This window comes from Mustelus asterias, chromosome 2 (genome assembly GCF_964213995.1).
Source record: "Mustelus asterias chromosome 2, sMusAst1.hap1.1, whole genome shotgun sequence".
Taxonomy (NCBI): Eukaryota; Metazoa; Chordata; class Chondrichthyes; order Carcharhiniformes; family Triakidae; genus Mustelus; species Mustelus asterias.
The window spans coordinates 70771384-70797391 of record NC_135802.1 but is presented as its reverse complement, the minus strand read 5'-3'; the positions used below and the strand labels follow the sequence as shown (position 1 = coordinate 70797391).

Sequence of the window (26008 nt, the reverse complement as noted above, 5' to 3'; positions counted from 1 at the left end):
CAATTACATCATATCCACATCCTGTTCTTGAAGAGTTGGTGTTTCAGCCAAGGAGACATTCCTGCAATTGCAAGACGGTGGAATGAATCAACCCAGCAGAATTTCCGACAATTCTACCTCCACTGCCAATAACATGCAAAAATAATAGCTGGCAGAAATGGGGAGAGTCAATTTCTGACAGGCTGGCCTTCATAGAATAAAATGATGCAATGATTACAACACAGAAGGAGGCCATTTGGCCCACCAAGTCTATGCTGCCTTTCTACAATAACAACTCACATAGTCCCATTTCCCCACCTTTACCCCTCAGCACTGCAATAGAACCATAGAACCATAGAACATTACAGCACAGAAACAGGCCTTTTGGCCCTTCTTGCCTGTGCCGAACCATTTTTGTGCCTAGTCCCACTGACCTGCACCTGGACCATATCCCTCCACACCCCTTTTCTCTTCCAACAATTATCCAATCCTCTTTTGGAAAATTTGATTGAATCTGTCTCCAGCACACTCTTAGTGGATTCCAATTCCTAATTAGATCTCAAATGCCATACAGTGTAGGGAATACGGTTACAGTCTTTTGAAGTGGGATGCAGTACAGCAGAGTTTTTGGTGGCCTAGAGTTATGAAAATTATGCAACTCTCATTAGAGGTAATTTCTTTACTTCAGAAGCTCAGGTTGATGTTAGGTACCATCAGTGCAGCTAAAGGATGGCAAGATGAATCTTCTTGTACAAACAAGACTGGAGGGAAAGGATGAAATTTCCTATTATAGATTTGTAGACAGTAAGGGCTATTTTTCAGAAATTCATTTCCCAAAGACATTCCCTGAATATTGCCCTAGATGCAACATTTCTCCTATCACAATTGTTCCTTTTCTAAAAAGTTACATTAGACGAATAAGGGACCTATGAAGACTTTTGCCTTGTAGGTTTAGCAGGTCAGTTACTGTGGGCAGGTGTTCCAGATGGAATTTTGTAGCAAATTATGTTTATATTTGCTTCTAGGTTTGTCATCCGCTACCTGTGTGGTATTTAGAATCTCGTTAAAAAAGAATGTTTAACAGTTTATTTGGAGGGAAAGGAAATCTGATGGACATTGTGGCATTTTTAGACAAACTCATAATTGCTATCCACCTAGTTTCTTCAGCAATGCTGTCATCCAGTCACCTGATGCCTGGTTGTCTAGTTAAGCTGATAAATTTACATTCCCCAGTGGAACAAGGATGTAAGCATCCTTGCTACTTTCTGCGCTATTTTTCAGTATGTGTCAGTGGTTGGGCATTATTTGGAAGAAGTGTTAATAATATTTTAATATGTTTGCTCTCATTCTGGAGCACAGAATCTGCTCTGAGGGATTTCATGAATACAGAATAATCAATCAATTATACATTAAATTTCTCAAAACAAGACAAAGTGAAAACTGGGGTGCTCATAAGTTGTATACTTTAAATGTATCACCAGGAGAATTGCTGTGTCTCTCCCAAAGCCATATATATTGAAACATTGCAACACTTGTTGTATTATTATTTTTATTGGGATGTGGGCGTAACTGGCAAGACCAGCATTTGTTGTCTCACCCTCATTGCCCTTGAGAAGATCGTGGTGAGCTGCCTATTTGAACCGCTGCAGTCCATGTAGTGTAGGTACACTAACTGCTGTTAGGAAGGGAGTTCAAATACGTGGAGTTACGGGGATAGGGATTGGGTGGGATTGTTGTCGATGTAGCCTTGATGGTCTGAATGGCCTCCTTCTGCACTGTAGGGATTCTATGGCTTTGACCCAGTGACAGATGACAGACTGGTTTGTGGCTTGGAGGGGAAAGTGGAGGTGGTGGTATTCCCATGCATCTGCTGCCCAGGTGATGATAAATGATAGAGATCACAGGTTTGGATGGTGCTGTCAACAGAGTTTTGGCAAGTTGCTGCAGTGCATCTTGCATTCATTACTGCCATTGTGTAATGGTGGTGGAGCATATGAATATTTATGTTAGCGGATGGGGTGCTGCTCAAGTGGGCTGCTTTGTCCTTGATGTTGTAGAGCCTCTTGGTGTTATTGAGATTGCACTTATCCAGACAAGTGGAGAGTATTCGGTCACACTCTGACCTGTGCGTTGTAGATGGTGGACATCTACTTTGGAGAGGCAGGAGTTCACTGTTACAGAATCCCCAGCATTTGACTTGCTCTTATTGCCACAGTATTTATATGGCTGGTTCAGCTCAGTTGCTGATTAATGTTAACCCCCAGGATGCTGATAGTGGGGGAATTTAATGATGGCAATACCATTGAATTTCAAGTACAGATGATTAGTTTTGTTTGAGATGGCCAATGCTTGGCACTTGTATGGCATGAATGTTATTTGCCAGGCAGCTGCCTTCAAATTTGGGTTAAGCAAGTTTCATGATAACTGAGGAAGCCAATTTGCCACATTAATGCATCTTTATATAATCAATATGCTTACAAACACTTTTACAAACACTGTATTACTTACTGTTTTTTTAGATTCAAATGCTGAATAAAAACCACAGTAAAAGACTGAAAAAAATCTTTATTCCATTTATTCATATGTAGTTTTCATTGTACTGAAAAAGGCTAGGGGAACATCTTCAGAAATGCTCGGACTTAACACTGGAAAACTCTGTCATCTTTTCCTGCTTAGTGTGCTGATTTTGGATATACAGGATTTGCAATACAGTCCACCATGTTGTCAATAAAATCAAGCATCTTTTCAGTGTTTTTGTGCTGCAGTGTGAAATTCCAGAGCATCTCTACAGGCTTCACAGCATCAGCTAGGGAAACAGGTGGGCCAGCGTGTGGGCATTATTCAGTATCTTCAGGATCATCAGCCTCCACAAATGAAGAACGTACTGCATCTATGATGGCACAATCTATCAGTTCTGTCATGCATCGTATGGTGTTGTCCACCTCCACTTAAGTTTCCATGGTTGTCACTACCAGAATCTCCATATTGGTCTCCTGCAGAAAAATGAGAAGTGCCTCATCACTGGGTTGATTGCCCTGTATAGATGTAACCTATTTGAATTCAGCAAGGTTGAAGCGGTTTGCGATTGTGGCATCCTTCGCCATCTAACATGCCTTTTTCAGCATCAACATGGCCTGTAGTATAGTGGGTTTGATGTCCTTGATAAACTGAGAGATCAGCTGCAGTTGGTAGTAGGTTTCCAAGTTCCTAATTATCCCAATGGATTGGCTGGAGTTTGGCCATTTGGCCATGTTGTTGAGAGGCAAGAACATCGATTTGATGCATTTCAAGCCAGTAATGTTGGATTGCATAGGGTAGTTGTCTACAATGATGGCAACCTTCCTTTTCTTTAATTGATCCATTGTGACCACTTTCCTGACCAATGCCTCAAATATGCTGGAGGTCAGTTAGGCAATTTTATTAGCCTCTAACTGTGTGGGTTGTGTCTTGACTTTTGTGAAATACCTTGGTTCTTGGATTTTATACATTGAAAAGAGGAGCAAGAGCCCTTTGAGCCTGGTCCACCATTCATTGTGATCATGGCTGATCATCCAGCTCAATAGTCTGATCCAGCCTTCCCATCAAATTATTTGATTCCCTTCACCCTAAGAGCGATATCTAACTCCTTTATGAAAACACACGTTTTGACCTCAATTGCTTTCTGTGGTAGCGAATTCCACAGGCTCACCACTTTCTAGTTGAAGAAATTTATCCTCCTCTCAGTCCTAAATGGTTTAGCCCGGATCCTTAAACTATGACCCCCCCACCATTGGCAACGACCTTCCTGCATCTACACTAAATAGTCCTTTTAGAATTTATAGGTTTCTATGAGAACCTCCCTCATTCTTCCGAACTCCAGTAATTATAATCCTAACCAACTCAATATCTCCTCATATGTCAATCTTGCCATCCCAGGCCTCAGTCTGAAAAACCTTCTCTGCATTCCCTCTATAGCAAGAACATCCTTCCTCAGATAAGACCGAATGGTGTTGGAGGTCGGTTTATCACCTTCCATAGATGGGGGGGTTGGGGAGGAAGGGCTTGTGCCAGCAGCAGCGCATCCTTACTGCACCGACAGTGTGCAAAGTGACAGAGACATAGCACTGCCATTCTCACACTCCACAGGGATGAAGTGCCAGTGTGCACAGGGTTTTGTGCAGCATGGTGTCATGAGGTGACAGGTTGGAGGATCTCTATGGGTGAACAAAGTGAGTTTAATTCTGGAGCGGTATTACAATGGTGACTTCTCTCCAGCGCCTATATTCACCTGTGCCCCCTAGGTGCCTATAGTTTCTTACTCTTCCTTACCCTACTGTTAAATCCAGGATCCACAGCTGAGGTTGAGTCATAGGCATTGAGGTATACAGCACAGAAAAAGGCCCTTCAGCCCATCGTGTCTACGGTCAAAGACAAAGCACCCAACTATTCTAATTCCATTTTCCAGCACTTGGCCCATAGCGTTGTATGCCTTGGCAATGCAAGTGCACATCTAAATACTTATTAAATGTTATGGGAGTCTCTGCCTCCATCATGCTTTAAGGTTGTGATTTCCAGGATCCCACCACCTTTTGGGTGAAAAGGTTTTTCCTCACATCCCCTTTAAACCTCATGCCCTGTACCTTAAATCTCTGCCCCCCGGTCATTGATCCCTTCACCAAGGGGAAAGGTTTCTTCCTGTCTATTCTATCTTTACCCCTCATAATTCAAACATCGCAACCATCAGTCTCCCCTGTTCCAAGGTAAATAACCACAGTCTATCCAATCTCTTTTCATAACTAAAACTCTCCAGCCCAGGCAACATCCTAGTAAATCTCCTCTGCACCCTTTCCTGTGCTATAACATCCCTCATGTAATGTGGATTCCAGAACAGCATACAATATTCTAGCTGTAGCCTAATCAACATTTTATATGGCTCCAGCACAACCTCCTTGCTCTTAATCCCTATGCCTCGTCTAAAAAAGGCAAGCATACCATATGCCTTCTTAACTATTTTATCCACTTGTCCTACCAGATGGGACCGGTGTACATGCACGCCATGATACCTATAATCCTTGGTGCTTCCCAGGGTCCTGCCGTTCATCCTGTATTCCCTTGCCTTGTCTGTCCTGCCCAAGTGCATCACCTCACACTTATCCGGATTGAATTCCATCTGCCACTGATCAGTCCACCTGACCAGCCCATTTATATTCTCCTGTAGTCTAAGGCTATCCTCCTCACTATTTACCACCCTACCAATTTTCGTATCATACACAAACTTACTGATCAAACCTCCTGCATTCAAGTTTAAATCATGAGAACCGGCAGTTTTTCACTGCTATCCATGTTGCTTCAGACCATAGCAGTGACACATTCCTTACACTGCTTTCTGCCATTACACATTTCCCTTAAACATCAAAGATCAGTCTGCAAAAAATGATAAAACAGCCTGGATTCATCAGAATTGAAAATGTCTCTTTATGCATAGTCACTCAAGATGTAGATAAGACTACTTTGGGACCAATCATTGCTGCCATAACGGCAGTGCCCTCGCCATGTACAATGTTATGCCTTATTTTGAAATGGTCCAGCCATCCATCATTGCAGGTGAACTCCATGTGTCCCAACTTCTTTGCCACACTGACTCCCTTTTCCTGCAGATTTAGGAGGGAGATGGGCACGTTCTCTGCTTGGGCTGCTTTGAACCATGTTGTGGAGATGCCGGCGTTGGACTGGGGTGAACACAGTAAGAGTTTTAACAACACCAGGTTAAAGTCCAACAGGTTTATTTGGTAGCAAATTTGGTATTTGCTACCAAATAAACCTGTTGGACTTTAACCTGGTGTTGTTAAAACTCTTACTGTGTTGAATCATGTTAGCAGAGCTAACAGGATAGGCAATCGTTCTCTCTCTTCCTTATAGAAGAGAATGCCTGTTTGTTGAACTGTAACAAGATGTTTTCCTTGGCTTTCAGAATGGTGGACAATCTTGATGGCAACATCACACAATTTTTCCCAATGTCCACTTCTGGTTCATGCCATGATTTTCCGCTTGGTCTAGCAACTTCACTTTCTTGCTGATCAACAATACTGTAATGTTCTGACGATGTTATGAGTTGTGAGTTTTAAATAAAAAGGAAAAGATATGGTTTTCATAGAAATCATAGAAACCTTACAGTACAGAAAGAGGCCATTCGGCACATCGAGCTTGCACCGACCACAATCCCACCCAGGCCCTACCCCCATATCCCTACATTTTTTACCCACTAATCCCTCTAACCTACGCATCTCAGGACACTAAGGGCAATTTTTTAGCATGGCCAATCAACCTAATCTGCACATCTTTGGACTCACACGTAGATTTTTTTGTCTATTTAGGATCTATTCATAGAGTCATAGTCTTACAGTGCAGAAAAGGCCCTTCAGCCCATCGAGTCTGCACCAACAATAACTACCATTAAAGTCACACAAATCACATTTTCCAACACTTGTCCCATATCCTTGAATCTTATATTTCACGTGCTCATTTAAATACTTTTTAAGGTTGTAATGTTTCCAGCCTCTACTACCTTCCCAGGCAGTGCATCCCAGATTCTCACCACCCTCTGAATGAAAAATCTTTTTCTCAAATCTCCTCTGAATCACCGGCCCCTCGCCCTAAAACTATGCTCCTCGTGATTGACCCCTTAACCAAGGGGAACAGCTGCTTCCTATTCATTTTGTCCAAATCCCTCATAATCGTATACACTTCAATCATGTCCCCTCTCAGCCTTCTCTGCTCTAAAGAAAACAATTCAAGCCGAACCAGTCTCTCCTTATAGCTCAAATGCTCTATTCCAGGCAACATTCTGGTGAATCTTCTCTGTACCCTCTCTGGTGCAATCACATCCTTCCTATAGTGGGGTGACCAGAACAGCACACAGTACTCCAGCTATAGCTCAACGAATGTTCTGTACAGCTCCAACATAGCCTCCCTACTCTTATACTCTATGCTGTGGCTGGAAAAGGCAAATGTCCCGATATTCACGATGAAACAAAACACTGACTCGTTGTGATTTTCTTTCTGTAATGTCCTAACTATGTTAGGGGTTGTGGGTTTTAAACAAAAAACAAAAAGACATGGTTTGCACACAGACAGGAAAAGATAGGGTAAAGATAAACTACTTCCATGGGCTGGAGACTCTAGAACTAGGAGGCATATTCTAAAAATTAGGGCCAGACTGTTCAGGAGTGACTTTGGGTGACCTGTGTGGAGTATGAACATTCTTCTCATGTCTGCATGGGTTTCCTCCAGGTGCTCCAGTTTCCTCCCACAGTCCAAAGATCTGCAGGTTAGGTGGATTGGCCATGCTAAATTGCCCCTTGCTGTCCAAAGATGTGTAGGATAGGTGGATTAGGTAAATGTGTGGGGTTGCAGGGATGGGGGGAGGGCTGGGGGGGCCTGGGTGGGATGCTCTTTTCGAGAGTCAGTGCAGACTTGATGGGCCAAATGACCTCTTTCTGAGATATAGAAATTCTATGTTTCTATAAAGAAATGTTGGGCGCACCTTTACACACAAAGGGTGGGAGAGGTTTGGAATGTTCTTCCACAAACGGCAGTTGATGCTTGATCAGTTGCAATCTTTATATCTGAAATAGATACATTTTTGTTAAACAAAGGTATTAAGGGATATGGGCCAAAGGCAAGTATATGGAGTTATGCCACAGATCAGCCATGATCTCGTTAAATGTTGGAACAGGCTCAATTGGCTGAATGGCCTACTTCTGTTCTTATGTAGATTTAAAATAATTATACAGGTTTATTCTAGGAACTCTTGCCTGTACAGAGTAGACAATGAAACTAAACATCCACCTGTAAAACACTCCAATGACATCACCATCAAATCATGTGATCAGTTCTTAAAGCAATCATGCAACCAGTTAAAAATATAACAAATACTTTTAACTTTCTCACAGATTTCATAATACTCGCACACTCTGCAAGTTGCTTCACAGAGAAATTTGAGCATGCTTAAGTACAACTACTCCACTCTGGTTAGTTGGTGTGGTCACATCATGCTTGTTTTCAGTATTATTTCTCTCACCTGTGCTGGAGCAATCACTGCTGAATTTTGGCTAACCACGGACTTTGTTCTGTGGCATTTGCTATTTTTCCAGAATGAATGGCTGATAACTTCAGAACAAGTGGAATTTCATGTTTGAGTTTTACTCGTCAAGATTCCATTGTTGAAGGATCACTTAGCTCTATCACTGCCAGCTTCTGCTTTTGCAGCAGTGCTATTGTAGCTTCCCTAAGTTGACATCCCATTTTTAGATATGCCTGGTCCTGCTCCTAGCATGCTCTCCTGCACTCTTAATTTAACCAGGGTTGATCTCTTGGCTTATGGTAATGGTAGAGTGAGGGATATACCAGGCCATGAAGTTACAGATTATGGTTGAATATAATTCTGCTGATGGCCCACGGTGCCTCATGGATGCTCAGGTTTGATTTGCTAGATCTGTTTTAAAGTTATCTCTTGAATACATTGGTAGTGCCACATAAAGATGGAAGATATCCTCATTGTGAAGATGCAAATGTCCATGACAGTATTGATAGGAGTGACCACCACACAGTCCTTGTGAAGATCTTCACAAGGACTGTGTGGTGGTCACTCCTACCAATACTCTTATGGACATTTGCATAAGAGGCAGGTAGATTGGTGAGGCAAGATCTGGTAAGGGTTTGCTTATCATTGATTCCCTCACCACCTGCCTCAGGCCCAGTCTGGCAGATATGTTCTTCAGCACTCAGCCAGCAGTGGCACTACAGACCCACTCTAGGTGATGGACATTGAAGTTCCCCATTCAGAGTAAATTCTGTGCTCTTGCCATCCTCAGTGCTTCCTCCAAGTGGTGTTCAACATGGAGGAATACTGATTCATCAGGAGAGAGGGATGATAATCAGCAGGAGGTTTCCTTGCTCATTTTTGACCTGTGCCATGAAAATTCATGGGGTTCTGAGTCAATGTTGAGGACTCCCAGCTCAACTCCCTCCTGACTGTATATCATTGTGCCACTGTCACCTTTGATGGGTCTGTCCTGCCGGTGGGACAGGGCACACCCGGGCGGCACGGTAGCACAGTGGTTAGCACTGCTGCTTCACAGCTCCGGGGTCCCGGGTTCGATTCCCGGCTCGGGTCACTGTCTGTGTGGAGTTTGCACATTCTCCTCGTGTCTGCGTGGGTTTCCTCCGGGTGTTCCGGTTTCCTCCCACAGTCCAAAGATGTGCGGGTTAGGTTGATTGGCCAGGTTAAAAATTGCCCCTTAGAGTCCTGGGATGTGTAGGTTAGAGGGATTAGCGGGTAAATATGTGGGGGTAGGGCCTGGGTGGGATTGTGGTCGGTTCAGACTCGATGGGCCGAATGGCCTCCTTCTGCACTGTAGGGTTTCTATGATTTCTATGAATGATGATGGTGGTGTCTGGGACATAGGCTGTAAGTTATGATTATAGGTGTATGACTACATCAGGCTGTTTCCTGACTAGTCTAATGGACAGCTCTCCCAATTTTGGCAAAAGCCTCAGATGTTAGTAAGGATGACCTAAAATATTATATTTAAAATATATATTGCACACAGATGTATTTAAAATCAGATATGTAATACCAATTTTCATCACTCTGGATCCTGTTAGATGTGCAGGGTCAGGGTAACCCGAACCCTGAACATCTAACAGCAATAATTGTCATTTCTCCCCTAGCTTCTACCCTCAGCTAGTGTTCCAGATATTAGAAAAAGGAGTAGAAAATTACCTTTATTACTTGCTCAACAAGGGTTCAAAGAATCAGCTATTTCAAGAACATTTCATTACAATTAAGCTGGGACAATGCACAAAAATACCTTTGGTCGACCCAAGCTGTCCAGTAAGGGGTTCTAAATAAGTTTATGCCAATGGGTACTTACAAATAGTAACATGTGGAATTTCCTGTGAGTTTGCTTTTGGATTGGGACACAAATCAAATATGCAGCCTAGAAGAAGAAGGCAATTTTTTGGGGTGCATGTAGAATAAGTCCCCTTGATATTTAATTAATGAGCAGCAATCCTGCGGCCCAAACACACCTCTGCTGTAATAATGCTCCCAGCCCCAAAGCCTTAGACACCAGTCTCCTGCAATTGTACTTGCTCAGAGACTCTAAATTACAACCAGATTTTAGGCACAGCAGGAAACAGCAATTGTATTGATTTTATTGCAATTAATTGAGCTTTCCTTAAAAAGGTGTCTGCTCACTGAGACCTGTGCTACCTTATCGGTTTCTTTTAATGCTTTTGCATGGCATAAGTCACCTTAAAATATTAAAAGTTTTCCAATTGCAGAAATTTGAAACATGCTGTGCCTAATGTGCATGAATGATGGTTAGACAAGTTAATTTTCGTACATAAAAAGAGTTTTCAGTGTTTTCCTTAGGATCCGATTATTTACAGCGCGCTGTAGAGATATTTTTTCCAGCCCATTTTAATAAGATTCGCAAGAAACTTTGCACTGGCAGAATGAACACTGGAATGTGTGCATTTTCACACTAACTTGCAGATTGTGCGCACGGGGGAAAAGATCCAGACCCATTGTTGAAATATGACCATGGGGAGCTTGTTTTTTTTTTAGTTGTTCTCTTTTGGTACCTTCTGATAAATAATGTAAAACCAGCTGCAAAACAAAAACAAAGTGATTCGGTCGGATTCGGAAACATCCTTCAGCGAAGCACTTTGCACTCTTCCCAGTCACCTTTGTCCAATCCTCAGGAGGAGCTGGGAGTGCACAGTCGAACCTTCCGTCTTCTGAATAATCAAAGTGCAGATTCCAACTGGACATCTCAAAGTAACGGGAACGAACGTAGCCCGCTCGAACTGGAGTGAAGCAACGTTTTGATCCCATCAATCCAGTGTCACAAACCTCTCTCTCTCTCTCTTCAACTTTTCCCTTCCGTTCACCAGGTTTGCATTTCGATTCCAATTCTTTTGCATTTCGCTGACTTTTAACTTCTTTTCTTTTAAATGTAGCACGTTCTATTTAAGCAGCTCTTCGTGGCGAAGGAACCAAAGTGCACACCTTTGCAACATTTTGACAATCTGGCGTTATTAGTGGCTGAGCCGGGGACATTCCTTGCCTAAAAACCCACATTTGTTTGGGAAGCGGGCAGATTCTGGGTAAACAAAGCCTGGTATATATATTTTTTTCATCCGGAAAAATAACTCAGTTGATTTTCTCCGACGGGGCTGAGTTTTGCCAGTGGTTGTGGGTCCATTCGGAGCGTGAGGTGTTTACAGGTCGCGGCAGAGATGGGGTAGACGGAGAAGCGTGCACACACACACACCACACATTTCCCCCTGGACCATCTCTCTTTGCCGCAGCTGCTTGTTGCTGTGGCTCGGAATTCATTTCGGAGTTACATTATTTCGGGTCAGCGGTGTTCATCCTCTTTAATGTGAGGCTCCAGCGGCCACATCCTGAGCGGGATCGGCCAGGCAAACGCGTTCCCCGCGTCGGCAGCTGCCAGATTGTTATCCCCCCCCCCCCCCCCCCCCAATCCCTCTCCCTCCCTCCCTCAACCAAAGTCCCTTCAAATAGCGGCGACTCTTCAGGTACCGAAAACACTCGGGGTTTTTCCCCCCTCAATTATAGTCTGTCACCATTGTCTCTTTTTCTTAAAACGAAATGACTTAAGAATATAACAGGTAACTAATTCTGACTTTTATTACTTGTTGTCAGAGAGTTTTTTAAAAATCTGTGTGAGAAGCATTGCTAAATATGATGGGGGGAGTGTATTGTTGATTTGATGTGAAGTTTGTGGTGCCTGTCTGTTTTGACTGTGCCCTGTCTGGATTGTGTGTAACAACAAACAGCAGCAACAGCTGCAATACGTGCGATCGCCGTTTCGCAGCAGCGATCTTATCCTTTGCAAGCAGGGCACGTCAAATAATAAGAATATTAATAAGAAGAATGCAATACCAGGATCTGGCCGGTGTAGGGTTTTTTTTTGCCCCCCGGGGGCCCGGGAACTTGCTGGGTTCCCCGGTGTGTGTGTGTGTGTGGTGTTGCCCGCTGGGCTGCAGCTGGCTGGAATCAGCCGCGCGCCTGGCGATCCGGGTGCAATCAGTGGCACCAGGCGCTGCATTTTCCGACTGGATTCCCCCGCCCCCCAGTCCTTTCTTTAAATCCTGCCTATTCAGACCTTCAGTAAAATAGGCCACCCCGTTTCGTGGATGCTGCAATTATTGGGGCATAACATATTTGTCCTTCTGTTCTGCTTCACCTGATGCTAAAAAAAGTGCGTGTCAAATGTGAGCGACGTCCTGCCATCGGTGCAGCTTTTAAGAGGCATTGAGCAGGGCGGGTGGACAGCTTCCCTTCCACTGTGCCTCCCTTGTGTGGCCTCGACTTCCCACTGCCCTCCTTGCGAAGTTTAAAGCGCAGTGTCTAGTTGCCGAAGTTGACAGAAAGTAACTGACTGAGGGATTTTGTCGTTTGTTTTTCTTTTTTAAAAAAAAATCCAATTCAGCTTTCAAACTCAGTTAAGTCTATTTTCAAGACTTCGCGCCTGGCTTTGAACCGAAAAAAAAATCATTCGAGTGAGTTTGACGCGCGACTCTGACTTGTCAGATACCCGTGTTCAAACACATGTCGCCATCAAACCATCAACCCCGGCGCACGTTAAGCTGATTTCAAATTATTTGTAAGTGTTATTGAAAGAAAGATCGCAACACGTCCAATTGTCAAAGGAGCATTGCTACATCATTTTCCTGGAACCAGCGAAAATAGCTTGTTCCAGCTTCAGAGGAAATTCTTCCATTTCAGTTCATTTTAATTCAGAGACAAGTTTAAATCTGTTATGCCATGAATAGTGATCTGTCTAATTTACTATTTTAATTATGCATCTTAAAATTATGGAAACAAACAGGGAGTGTGACACTCATGAAGCCATTGTGGACATAAATGTCTTTCCAGGTGCTTTATCAGGTGACAATGCTCCTTTAAGACTGACATGCTGGGACTGTAAGTGACTCTATTCTTTTTGTCCTAGTTGGAGAAGCTGTGGCAGTGAGGAATGGTCTTAACAAATCCCTGTCATGGCCCCTGGGATTGTCTACTCACCTCTCTTCACCTGGTGCCTACTTTTCGCCATCCTCTGCTTTCCCCATTCTGTTTCCCAGTCCCAGAAAGACACCACCAATGGGCCTGAGTCACTGCCCACGGTCACTGGTGCTGCCTCCACCTCTGAATATTCATACCCAGATTACAGGGGCAAAGGTTGTGTGGACGAGAATGGTTTTGTGTATGAAATTGGAGAGGAATTCACACCAGGTCCAGCTGCCTGCCCATGTGTCTGTACTGAAGATGGTCCACTTTGTGTCAAACCTGAATGTCCTAGCCTGCATCCTCGCTGTATTCGAGTGGATACCAGCCGGTGCTGCCCCGAGTGCAAGGAAATGAAGAATTACTGTGAATTTCGGGAAAAGAAATATAAACAATTGGAGGAATTTGTGGTAAGAAAAATGCTCTTGTCTTGATCTTCTGTTTTGCCTTTTATCTTTTCGATCATAACACTTTTTTCATCCTGTAATATGCCACTTTTGTTCCTCTTCACTTCATTTAAAATCTTTATTAATGTTTTATTTCTTCACCCATTTTCCCCAAGTGTTGCTTGTCAGGGCTCTCAAACTGTGGTATTGGTGTTGCCTTTAGCATGTAGCCACTACTGATGTGTGAACTTTGACCACAACTGCTCGGAGGCAAATCAATTATGGGGCACATTATAGCTACTACAATCTATTTCCAGTCAGCATCCCAACATGTGCTTTCCAGGGGAAGTCATCTGATCATGATGAATCTTGGATGATGGCTCTGTTTGCTTCATGTGGAACAAAAAATGTCATGTGCCTATCATTGCCCTATTTTAGCACATTACTGTGTAGCAATAAACATAAAGAAATGCCATAGAATCAAATGAACTAATAATGATTGTCAATTTACCTCCTGAAGCTAAGAATAAATAAAACATGCTTAACGAAAACAGAGACCTTTTGGTCAGTAAAAATTGTTTAGTTTTCATGTTTTGTAAATTACATATGATTAAATATTTTAATATAACATCACCTTAGCTACAATCGTTACTTTGTATTTCAATAGTTGTCAGTTTATTGTGTGTTATTGTACACATTATCAAAAAGAATCAGATTGTGCCTCATTTGATTATATTAATCCTCCTGTTATAGCAAAGTGATTTTTTTCTGGCTTAAGACTGAAGCAGTTAACAAATGCATACCCGGATATGATTCCAATTAACAGCACAACCAGGATTTGAATGAGGGGACAAAATTGAATTTACAGGTGTTGGTTACACAGTATCACTTAACCTGTCAGTTGTTAAGCATCATAGTTGAGATGGGATATGATACTTAGTGGTTAAGCTTTGTATCTTTTATTGCCCCCTCTAGGATGTTCTCTGAATATTTAGGATAGGAACCATCAAGTATAACTGCCTCTTGCATTAGCATTGGGTTCAGAGCTACACAGTAATTGATGTACAATTATGTAGAAATAGTGCATAATTTTCTTCCCTGTTGCATTATCTGCCATCACTGGCAAGCTTTATATGAATGACCATTTACCTCCTTCATCACAAAAGTAGATTTAATTGTCTTGGATGAGATTCTGGTGTAATGTGGCATGAGTATCAAATTGGAATGGTTGATGGCCTCTGCTTTACGAGTAATCATCCCAACGAGCATAGTCACAAGAAGCATATCTCTGGCAAGGAAGTCTGGACTGTCTCACTGCCAGTCAAATAGAATTAACCATGAATGATTTGGTCAATGATATTCTTATTGCTGTGACCAAAGCTGGAAACAAGTTGAAGCTGAAGTTTATAGATGTCCATCCGTCAAGTCGGGCCCAAGCAAGACATTTGCTTGGGCCCACTTAAGAGAATCTTTAAAACATATCTCTTTTATGTTGCTTTTAGCCATCATCGCTTACCACCTTCTTGTTTCTGATTATTATTTAAGTGTAACCTATTATTGGTCTGTTGAAATGGGGGCCATTGGTAAACCTGTGAAGAAATCTATGAGATATGGAGAGAACAATATATTGACCAAATAAGGTGCTGCTGTAACAGGGATCTATCTGTGCTCATGTTGAAAGATAAAGCAGTGTATGCTATATATACATTATTGAACCACTTTATGTTGTTCATTCATCGGATGTGCACATCATTGATTAGGCCAGCATTTACTGCACATTTCTAATTGCTTTTGAGAAGTTGGTGGTGTGCTGTTTTCTTGAACCACTGCAGTCCATGTGTTGTGGGAATACCCACAGTGCTGTTAAATTTTGAACCAACGACAATGAAGGAACAGCAATATAGTTCCAAGTCAGGATGGTGTGGGACTTGGGCGGGAACTTCCAGGTGGTGGTGTTCCCATGTACCTGCTGCCCTGGTCTTCTAGGTGGTAGGGGTCATGAGTTTGGAAAGTGGTGTTGAAGAAGCCTTGGTGAGTTGCTGCAGTGCATCTTATGGATACACACTACTGCCATGGCGCATTGGTGTTGGAGGGTGTGGCTGTTTGTGGTAGTGGATGGGGTATCAAAGCGGCAGGCTGCTTTGTCCTGGATGGTGTTGAGCTTCTTAAGTATTTCTGAAGCTGCACTCACACAGGCAAGTAGAGAGCATTCCATCACATTCCTGATTTGTGCCTTGTAAATGGCGTACAAAATTTGGGGTCAGGAGGTGAGTTATTCACCGCAGAGTTCCCAGCCTCTAACCTGCTCTTACAGATATTGTTTTTATATGGCTGATCTAGTTCAATATCTGGTCAATGTTAACCCCACGATGTTGATAATGGGAGATTCAGCAATGGTAATGCCGTTGAATGTCAAGTTGAGATAATTAGGTTCCATCTTGTTGAAAATTATCTTTGGCACTTGTGTGGCGCCAATTTTACTTGTTACTTATCAGCTCAAGCCTTAATATTGTCCAGGTTTTGCTGCATATGGACACAAACTGAATGGAACTGAACGTTGTGTAATCATCCATGAACATCCCCACTTCTGACTTTATGATGAAGGGAAAGTCAAAGAAACAGATGAAGATGATTGGGTTTACAACATTACCCTGAGGAACTCCTGCAATGATGTCCTCGTACTGAGATGGTTGACCTTCAACAACCACAACCATCTTCCTTTGTAGAAGGTATGATTCCAATAAGTGGAGAGTTTTTCCGCTGATTCCCATTGACTCCAGACTTGCAAAGATTCTGTGATGCCACACTAAGTCAAATGCGGCCTTGATATCAAGGGCAGTCATTCTCACTTCATCTCTGGACCTTAGTTACTTTGTCTATGTTTGAACCAAGGCTATAATGAGGTCAGGAGCTGAGTGGTCCTGACGGAACCCAAACTGAGTGTCCATGAGCAAGTTATTGCTAAGCAAGTGCCTCTTGATAGCACTGTTGATGACCCCTTCCATCATTTTACTGATGATTGAGAGTAGTCTGATGAGACAGTAATTGGCAGGGTTGGATTTGTCCTGCTTTCTTTGTACAGCGCATACCTGAGCAATTCTCCTCACTGCCGGTTGTATGTTAATGTTATAGCTGTACTTGGTAGCATTGTTGGCAACACTTTCCATCACTTTGATAATGATTGAGTGTAGACTGATGTGGTAATTAGCTGGATTGGATTTGTCCTGTTTTTTGTGGACAGGACATACCTGGGCAATTTTCCACATTGCTGGCGAGATGCAATTATTGTAGTTGTACTGGAACAGCTTGGCTAGGGGTGTAGCAAGTTCTGGAGCACAAGTCTTCAGTACTATTGCAGAATGTTGTTTGGGCCCATAGCCTTTGCAATATCTAATGCCTTCAGCCAATCTTGATATCACATGGACTGAATCGAATTAGCAGAAGACTAGCATCTGTGGTGCTGAGACCTCAGGCGAAGGCTGAGATGGATCATCCACATGGCACTTCTGGCTGAAGACTGCAAATGCTTCAGCCTTATTTTTTGCACTGATGTGCGGGGCTCTCCAAACATTGAAAATGGGATACTTCTGTAGTCCGCTCCCCCGGCAGTTGTTTAATTGTCCATGACCATTCATGTTGTCTGGATATGGCAGGATTGCAGAGCTTAGGTCTGATCTGTTGGTTGTGGAATCACTTAGCTCTGTCTATCACTTGCTGCTTATGCTGTTTGGCATACAAGAAGTCCTGTGTTGTAACTTCATTAGGCTGACACCTCATTTTTAGGTATGACTGGTGTTGCTCTTTGAATTCCCTCTTTCACTCGGTTTAACCAGAGTTAAATCCTTGTCTTGATGGTAATGGTAGATTGGGGGATATGTAGGGTCATGAAGTTACAGATTGTGTTATATACAATTTTGCTGCCGTTGATGTCTCGCAGCACCTCATGGATGTCCAGTTCTAAGTTGCTAGATCTGTTTGAACTCTATCCCATGTAGCATGGTGGTAGTCATGATGTGGAGATGCTGGACTGGGGTAAACACAGTAAGAGTTTTAACAACACCAGGTTAAAGTCCAACAGGTTTATTTGGTAGCAAATGCCATTAGCTTTCGGAGCGCTGCTCCTTCGTCAGATGGAGTGGAAATCTGCTCTCAAACAGGGCACAGAGACACAAAATCAAGTTACAGAATACTGATTAGAATGCGAATCTCGACAACCAACCAGGTCTTAAAGAAAAGTAGATACTTAGCATGGTGGTAGTGCCAGGGAAGATGATGTGAAGGTGGGACTTTGTCTCCACAGAGACTGTGCGGTGGTCACTCCGAGTAATACTGTTATGGACAGATGCATCTGCAACAGGTAGATTGGTGAGGATGAAGTTCGGTAGGTTTTGTCCTCACCAGCTGCCGCAGATCCAGTCTAGCAACTACATCCTTTAGGACCCGACCAGCTCGGTCAGTAGTGATGCTCCTGACCCAATCTTTGTGATGGACATTTAAGCCCCCAACTCGAGTAAATTCTGTGCTTTTGCTATCCTCAGTGCTTCCCCCAAGTGGTGTGCAGCATGGAGGAGTACTGATTCATCAGCTTAGGGAGGATGGTAGGTGGTAACCAGCAGGAGATTTCCTTGACCATGTTTGATGTAATGCCATGAGAATTCATGGGATCCATTGTTGACATTAAGGACTCCAAAGGCAATTCCCTCCTGACTGCATACCACTGTGCCACAGTCACCTCAGGGATGGTGATGGTGGTGCCTGGAACATTTTCTGTAAGTTTTGATTTCATGAGTATGACTGTGTCAGGCTGTGGCTTGATTAATCTGTCAGACAGCTCTCCTAGTTTTGGCTTAAGCTGCCAGATGTTAGTAAGGAGGATTTTGCAAGGTCACTAGGGGTGGGTGTGCCATTGTCATTTCCAGTGCTTAGGCCTGATGCTTTGTGGTTTGTCTGGTTTCATTTTCCTAGACTTCATAATGGTTTGATCACCTTGCTGTGGGTCTGGACTTGTATGTAGGCCAGACCAGGCAATTATGGCAAATTTCCTTCCCTAAAGGACACTGAGGAACCAGATGGATTTTTAATGACAAGAAACAAAGGTTTTCTGGTCACCATTAGACTGGCTATTAATTCCAGATTTATTAATTGAATTTATATTCCACCAGCTGCCATGATGGGATTTGAACCTATGTCCCTCAAGCTTTAGCCTCATCCTCTGGATTACAAGTTTATTACCACTATGCCACTGTACCCTATTTTTGCTGAGAGAAAGCAGATTGCACAATGGATTGCTTAGCTAATGGTATGGTGGCAGATGTAAATGATATTTATCCAAAAAAACATTGTTTTGCACAAGGCAATAGTTCTTCATCATGGTTTGTAGCTCTTTGCCAGGGGTTAAGTCTATGGTTGCTTCAGAAATGAAAAACAGTCAGTAAAGTGAAGGTTCTTGCCTGTTTTGTTCAGGACATTGTAAGAGAAGTGAGCTTTATGTACGGTATGTCTGTTTACTAAAGCCTCTTACATGAGGACCTGGACTAAGTATTGATGATGAATAATGTTGGTAGTGACACATCAAATACACCAAGGTCGCTGACCTTCCACAATGCTCAAAGGTGTTTGCCATCAAGTTGGTTGATGAAGAAACTTAGAACCACACTGCTGGAAGGTCTTTCCTGCTGATGTAAACACGTACTTATTCAGGGTTCAGAGCCTTACTTTATTGGATTGCCCAGAGTCTGGAGGTTGCTGTTGAAGCTCCAAAACATCAACTAGTGGATCCAGTGTTCAGAGGTATATGGTGATTGTCCATTCTGTGGTCAATGGCTGATGGAATTAATTATCCAATGTGCTGCTTACCACACGGCTCATGAGGTGGTCTCGGAATCTACAGTTTAACTTAGTGAGAGTTTGGGTCTATGTTGTTGTCTGATGACTAGTTCTTGACTTATCAGAGGATCTGTTTTGTTTAAATTGGCTGCAAGTTGGCAAGCCTGCTGATGAGAGACAATTTGATGAACTATGGCAGATTCAGTAATCTGATAGCTGAGATATTTCTTTAATCCATTGCATGGACAGGCAAGATAGTCCTGACAGTGCAAACAGGGGGAAATGTATCAGTATTGCAAATTGATCAATTATGCAGCTTTGGCAACTAAACGTCACTGCACGCATTCTGGTGCCCGAAGGCTTAACCTTTGAAATTTTGCACTTTCATTCTCTGCCTTTAGGTAAATAGGGGGCATATTTCCTTGGGGAAGTATAGCCTACATTGAACAAAGAGAACCTCCACTTATGTATGACCTTTTCTGCAGTTTGATTTGGAGGTTCTTGTGTGCAATCCTTAAATACAGAAGGACTCAAGAGTATTACATTTTAATTATTATGAGCGTTTGTAATTGTTTGAAGTCTTAAGTAAATTATGTCCATAAAACCTTCATCTTATTTGCTGCAGATTGAGTAAGAGTTTCACAATTGCTGCACGATTAGCTTTATTACTTCTCTTTCAGACATAGGTTTACATTTTGTGAACAGTAATAGTCTGGGAATAGCCAACCAGAAAATGGAATGGAGATCTGACATATTGGTTCACCACCCATTCAACACCACATTCAGTGTGACATTTGGTTTTCATGCTGAAGTTGCAAGTGCCTGCCAGTTTGCTGCTTATATTAAAACAGAGCCATATTGAGAGTAAAATATCTTGCATGCAATTTACTGGTGTATTTGGTCCAAAGTCAACACTAATAAGATGGAATTTTATGAGATTTTGAAATGTCTAAGTTTTCTAAGGGACTCTACAGTGAGGGGGTCAGACAGGCGTTTTTGTGGAGGAAGTCGAGAAACGCGGATGGTGGTTTGCCTCCTTGGTGCCGGGATCAGGGATGTTTCTGACCGTATCCAAGAAATCCTGAAGTGGGAGGGAGAGGAACCAGAGGTCGTGGTGCACACTGGTACCACTGACATAGACAGGAAAGGGGAAGGGGTTATGAAAAGAGAATATAGGAAGTTAGGTAGGGAGTTAAGAAGAAGGAACGCAAAGGTAGTAATCTCGGGATTGCTGCCTGTGCCACGAGACAGTGAGGGAAGGAATGAAATAAGGTGGAGGATAAATGCGTGGCTGAGGGATTGGAGCAGGGGTCAGAGATTCAGGTTCCTGGATCATTGGGACCTCTTTAGGGGCAGGTGCGACCTGTACAAAAAGGACGGGTTTCACTTAAATCCCAGGGGGACCAATATCCTGGCGGGAAGGTTTGCTAAGGCTACTGGGGAGTGTTTAAACTAAAATGGTTGGGGGGTGGGAATCAAAATGAGATGACTGGGAGAGAGGAGGTTAGCTTAAAAATAAAAGGGGCTTGTAGACAGTGTCAGAGGGAGGATAGGCAGGTGAAGAAGAAGGGGAGCGCTCAGACCCAAGGGTTGAGATGTGTGTATTTTAACGCCATGAGTGTAGTGAACAAAATGGATGAGCTTAGAGCATGGATCACTACTTGGAAGTGTGATGTGGTGGCCATTACAGAGACTTGGTTATCTCAGGGACAGGACTGGATACTTCAAGTGCCGGGTTTCAGATGTTTCAGGAGGGACAGGGAAGGAGGCAAAAGAGGTGGGGGAGTGGCACTGTTGATCAGAGATAGTGTCACGGCTGTAGAAAAGATGGATGCCACAGAGGGATTGTCTACGGAATCTCTGTGGGTGGAGGTTCACAACAGGAAGGGGTCAATAACTTTACTGGGTGTTTTCTATAGGCCGCCCAATAGTAGCAGGAATGTGGAGGAGCAGATTGGGAAGCAGATCCTGGAGAGATGTGATAATAACAGAGTGGTCGTGATGGGAGATTTTAATTTTCCAAATATCGATTGGAATATCCCTAGGGTAAGGGGTTTGGATGGGGAGGAGTTTGTTAGGTGTGTTCAGGAGGGCTTCCTGACACAGTATGCGGATAAGCCTACAAGAGGAGAGGCTGTATTTGATTTGGTATTAGGGAATGAGCTTGGGCAGGTGTCAGATCTCTCAGTGGGAGAGCATATTGGGGATAGTGATCATAACTCTATCTCCTGTACATTAGCATTGGAGAGAGATAGGATCAGTCAAGCTAGGAAAGTGTTTATTTGGAGTAAGGGCAATTATGAAGCTATTAGGCAGGAAATTAGAGGCATAAATTGGAAGGAGGTTTTCTCAGGGAAATGTACAGAAGAAATGTGGCAAATTTTCAAGGAAAATTTGTCTGGAGCTCTGCACAGCAACGTTCCAATGAGACAGGGGAGTTATGGTAGGTTACAGGAACCATGGTGCACGAAAGCTGTAACGAACTTAGTCAAGAAGAAAAGAAAAGCCTACAAAAGGTTCAGGGAGCTAGGTAATGTTAGAAATCTAGAAGAGTATACGACTAGTAGGAAGGAATTTAAGAGGGAAATTAGAAGAGCAAGAAGGGGTCATGAGAAGGCCTTGGCAGACAGGATAAAGGAAAACCCCAAGGCATTCTACAAGTATGTTAAGAGCAAGAAGATAAGATGTGAAGGAGTAGGACCTATCAAATGTGACAGTGGGAAAGTCTGTATAGAACCGGTAGAAATAGCAGAGGTACTCAATGAATACTTTACTTCAGTATTCACAGTGGAAAAGGATCTTGGTAGTTGCAGTGCAGACTTGCAGTGGACTGAGAAGATTGAGCATGTGGACATTAGGAAAGAGGATGTGTTGGAGCTTTTGAAAAACATCAAGTTAGATAAATCGCCGGGACCGGATGGGATGTACCCCAGGTTACTGTGGGAGGTGAGGGAAGAGATTGCTGATCCTCTGGCGAGGATCTTTGCGTCATCAATGGAGACGGGAGAGGTTCCGGAGGATTGGAGGATTGCGAATGTGGTTCCGTTATTCAAGAAAGGGAGAAAAGATAGCCCAGGAAATTATAGACCAGTGAGTCTAACCTCAGTGGTTGGTAAGTTGATGGAGAAGATCCTGAGAGGCAAGATTTATGAACATCTGGAGAGGAATAGTATGATCAGAAATAGCCAGCACGGCTTTGTCCAAGGCAGATCATGCCTTACGAGCCTAATTGAATTTTGTGAAGATGTAACTAGACACATAGATGAGGGAAGAGCGGTAGATGAGGTTTATATGAATTTCAGCAAGGCGTTTGAAAAGGTGCCCCATGCAAGGCTTATTGAGAAAGTGAAGGGGCATGGGATACAAGGGGACATTGCTTTGTGGATTCAGAACTGGCTCGCCCACAGAAGGCAAAGAGTGGTTGTAGATGGGTCTTTTTCAGCATGGAGGTCGGTCACCAGTGGAATGCCCCAGGGATCTCTGTTCTGGGCCCCTTGCTCTTTGTGATTTTTATAAATGACCTGGATGAGGAAGTGGAAGGATGGGTTGGCAAGTTTGCTGATGACACAAAGTTTGGTGATGTTGTGGATACTGTAGAGGGATGTCAGCAGTTGCAACGAGACATAGATAAGATGCAAGACTGGGCGGAAAAGTGGCAGATGGACTTCAACCCAGATAAGTGTGTAGTGGTTCATTTTGGCAGGTCGAATAGGATGAAAGAATATAATATTAACGCTTGGCAGTGTGGAAGATCAGAAGGATTTTGGAGTCCGGGTTCATGGGACGCTCAAAGCAGCGTCGCAGGTAGAGGCTGTGGTTAAGAAGGCGTATGGAATGCTGGCCTTCATTACTAGAGGAATTGAGTTTAGAAATCGGGAGATAATGCTGCAGCTGTATAGGACCCTGGTCAGACCCCACCTGGAGTACTGTGCCCAGTTCTGGTCGCCTCATTACAGAAAGGATGTGGAAGCCATAGAAAGGATGCAGAGGAGATTTACAAGGATGTTGCCTGGATTAGGTGGCATGCCTTATGAGGATAGGTTGAGAGAGCTAGGTCTTTTCTCCTTGGAGAGGCGAAGGATGAGAGGTGACCTGACAGAGGTGTATAAGATGTTGAGAGGTATTGATAGAGTGGATTCTCAGAGGCTCTTACCCAGGGCTGGAATGGTTGCCACAAGAGGTCACAGGTTTAGGGTGCTGGGGAGTAGGTACAGAGGAGATGTTAGGGGTACGTTTTCACTCAGAGGGTGGTGGGTGCGTGGAATCGGCTGCCAGTAGTCGTGGTGGAGGCGGATTCGATAGGGTCTTTTAAGAGACTTTTGGATAAGTTCATGGAAGTTAGTAAGATAGAGGGTTATAGGTAAGCCTAGTAGGTAGGGACATGTTCGGTGCAACTTCTATGTCCAGCTAGTCTAAAAATAGGAGAGTTCCAGATCTGTTTTTTGGGCGTGTTTTCACACCCAATCTTATGCACTCTGTCTCTGAAATTTGGACTAGTATGTTTCTGGCCAGAGAGGTTGTGAGCAGGGCATAACTCATCAGACAGCCTGTAGAGGGAGGGACATATTGTGCATGTGCAGACTGGTGTGGCACATGTGCATTGCCCAGGTGCCAGACTGGCATTGTCCAGGTGCCAAGGGGCACCTCTGCCTTGCATTTGGAATCTCCGGGGGCCTCAATGGCCTCTGGTTCCACCGGCGAGACCAACACGACTGCTCCCTGTTCATGGGGAGCAGGTGTTTTCCTTGCCGGAGAGAACTTCTCCCAACGACATCATAAAGGCAAGTGAGCCCAGACGATTGAGCACTGGGCTCGCTAAACACATAGAAATGAACAAACGCATACATTTAAATAAATTAATCAGCCAGAGGCTGATCATGCTGGAAATCCGGATTTCGTAAAATCATGCCGGTCACGAAAATAGGCGCCATTCGCTCCAGCTGCTTTACGCCTAATTTTATGGCATTTGCCTGCCACAAAGCGGCGGTAAAATTCTGCCCATAGTATTTTGGTTTAAAATTCTATTAAGAGGTGGCTTGGGGTTTGCCTACATAACAATACTTTCTCAGAAATAATTCATAACTCACAAAGAACTTTGTAATGTCTGTTAGGAGGTATTTTCTTTGCCATAAGTTTGCCTGTGAAAAAGAAAAAGACACTTGCATTTACAGTATGTTTTTCATTAACATTGTAGTTGGGCTGAAAAGTGCAACTGTAAATGAAACAACATTAAACAAATTGGATTTTCCCATTATAACCAATGTAAAAGTTGCAGATAGGCTCTGTAGGACTTTATTCATCAGAAAACAACATTAAAACATTATACCCTGTAAGTTGAAATATTTCACATTGCTAAATTCCTATAGTCTTAAATAACTTTTTCAAATACAATAAATTTTTAAAAATACAAAATAAATATGCTACTTAGCTTCAGTTTGCCACCTCTCCCACTTGCTACCTCTCCAGCTCACCACCTCTCCCATTCCCTGACCCTGCAGCTTGCTGCCTCTCTGACTCCCCAAACCTCCCAGTCTCCACAGATTGTGCTTGCTGAAGCTCCCTTTCACTGACCCTTCCTCACATTGAACCTCCCTCTCACCGACCCTTCCTCTCAATGAACTTCCCTCTTACTGATCCTTCCTCACACTGAACTTCCCTATCACTGACCCTTCCTCACACTGAACCCCCACCTCAATGACCCTTCCTCACACTGAACTTCCCTTTCACTGACCCTTCCTCACACTGAACTTCCCTCTCACTGACCCTTCCTCACACTGAACGCCCCCCCCCCAATGACCCTTCCTCACACTGAACTTCCCTCTTACTGATCCTTCCTCACATTGAACCCCCCTGTCACTGACCCTTCCTCACATGGATCCTCCCTCTCACTGACCCTTCCTCACAGCGAACCTTCCTCTCACTGTCTCTCCCACTTGTCGCTTCCCTTTCCCGAGTCTTCACTGTTTGTGAGGGTTTACGAGCTGAGCGGGAAGAAATAAGTCACAAGCTGGAGAACTGGTGAAAAGGTGGATTGGCGAGAGGAACGTTTGGCAGCGACCAGGAATATTGGCATGAGGGAGAATTGGCAGTGACTGGGATCATCAGCAGTGACCAATTGGGTCAGCAGGAGGGAAGATCTGCAGCAACCGTGAGGGTTGACAACAGGGAAGATCAGCAGCAGCCCATGGGTCAGGGAGCAGGAAAGGCTGCTCCAAAATGACACTGATTCGGTCACGTGACCCAATATTAGAGCCAGCATGAAATGTTAAAATAAAACTCCGAATGCTAAACATAAGTAGAAGCCCTATTAACACACAGATGTTGGAGCAGAATCACATAAAACAGGGATTTACTGTGTATAATGCTAATTACAATCCACCATACATCTCATAGTGCTTTATAATCTACAAGGGTACAGAGATGAGCTCAGTAGCACACAATTATTCATTCCAACATCAACCAGGGACACAAATATCAAATGCGGATGAATTCAGCTGTTTACCTTTGTTGCAGATGGTACCTTCACCACTGGTTCCACAAGAAATAATGTTGGCGCTGCAATTAACCTTGCTGGTCTCAGGAAAACATATACAAACTTGGACTAAAAGGAACTCAGTGTTATCAAAAGTTAAGAAGATACTGATGCAAGAGTGGTGATATGTTAAGTCAGAACTACTTAAACCTTACCAGAAGCGAAGAACATGTGGGGATGATGTTTTATTGTGGGGGGGGGGGG

General features: G+C 43.4%; 1 protein-coding gene across 1 annotated transcript in view; it reads left to right on the top strand.

Moving 5' to 3' along the window:
* The first annotated feature begins 8498 nt into the window (after positions 1 to 8498).
* Positions 8499 to 26008, top strand: part of vwc2 (von Willebrand factor C domain containing 2) — a 171794-nt gene continuing 154284 nt past the window's right edge. The window contains exons 1-2 of the mRNA XM_078200448.1: positions 8499 to 8540; positions 13138 to 13470. Coding sequence (XP_078056574.1) covers positions 8499 to 8540; positions 13138 to 13470 — 375 coding nt within the window. The remainder of the gene's footprint in view (positions 8541 to 13137; positions 13471 to 26008) is intronic.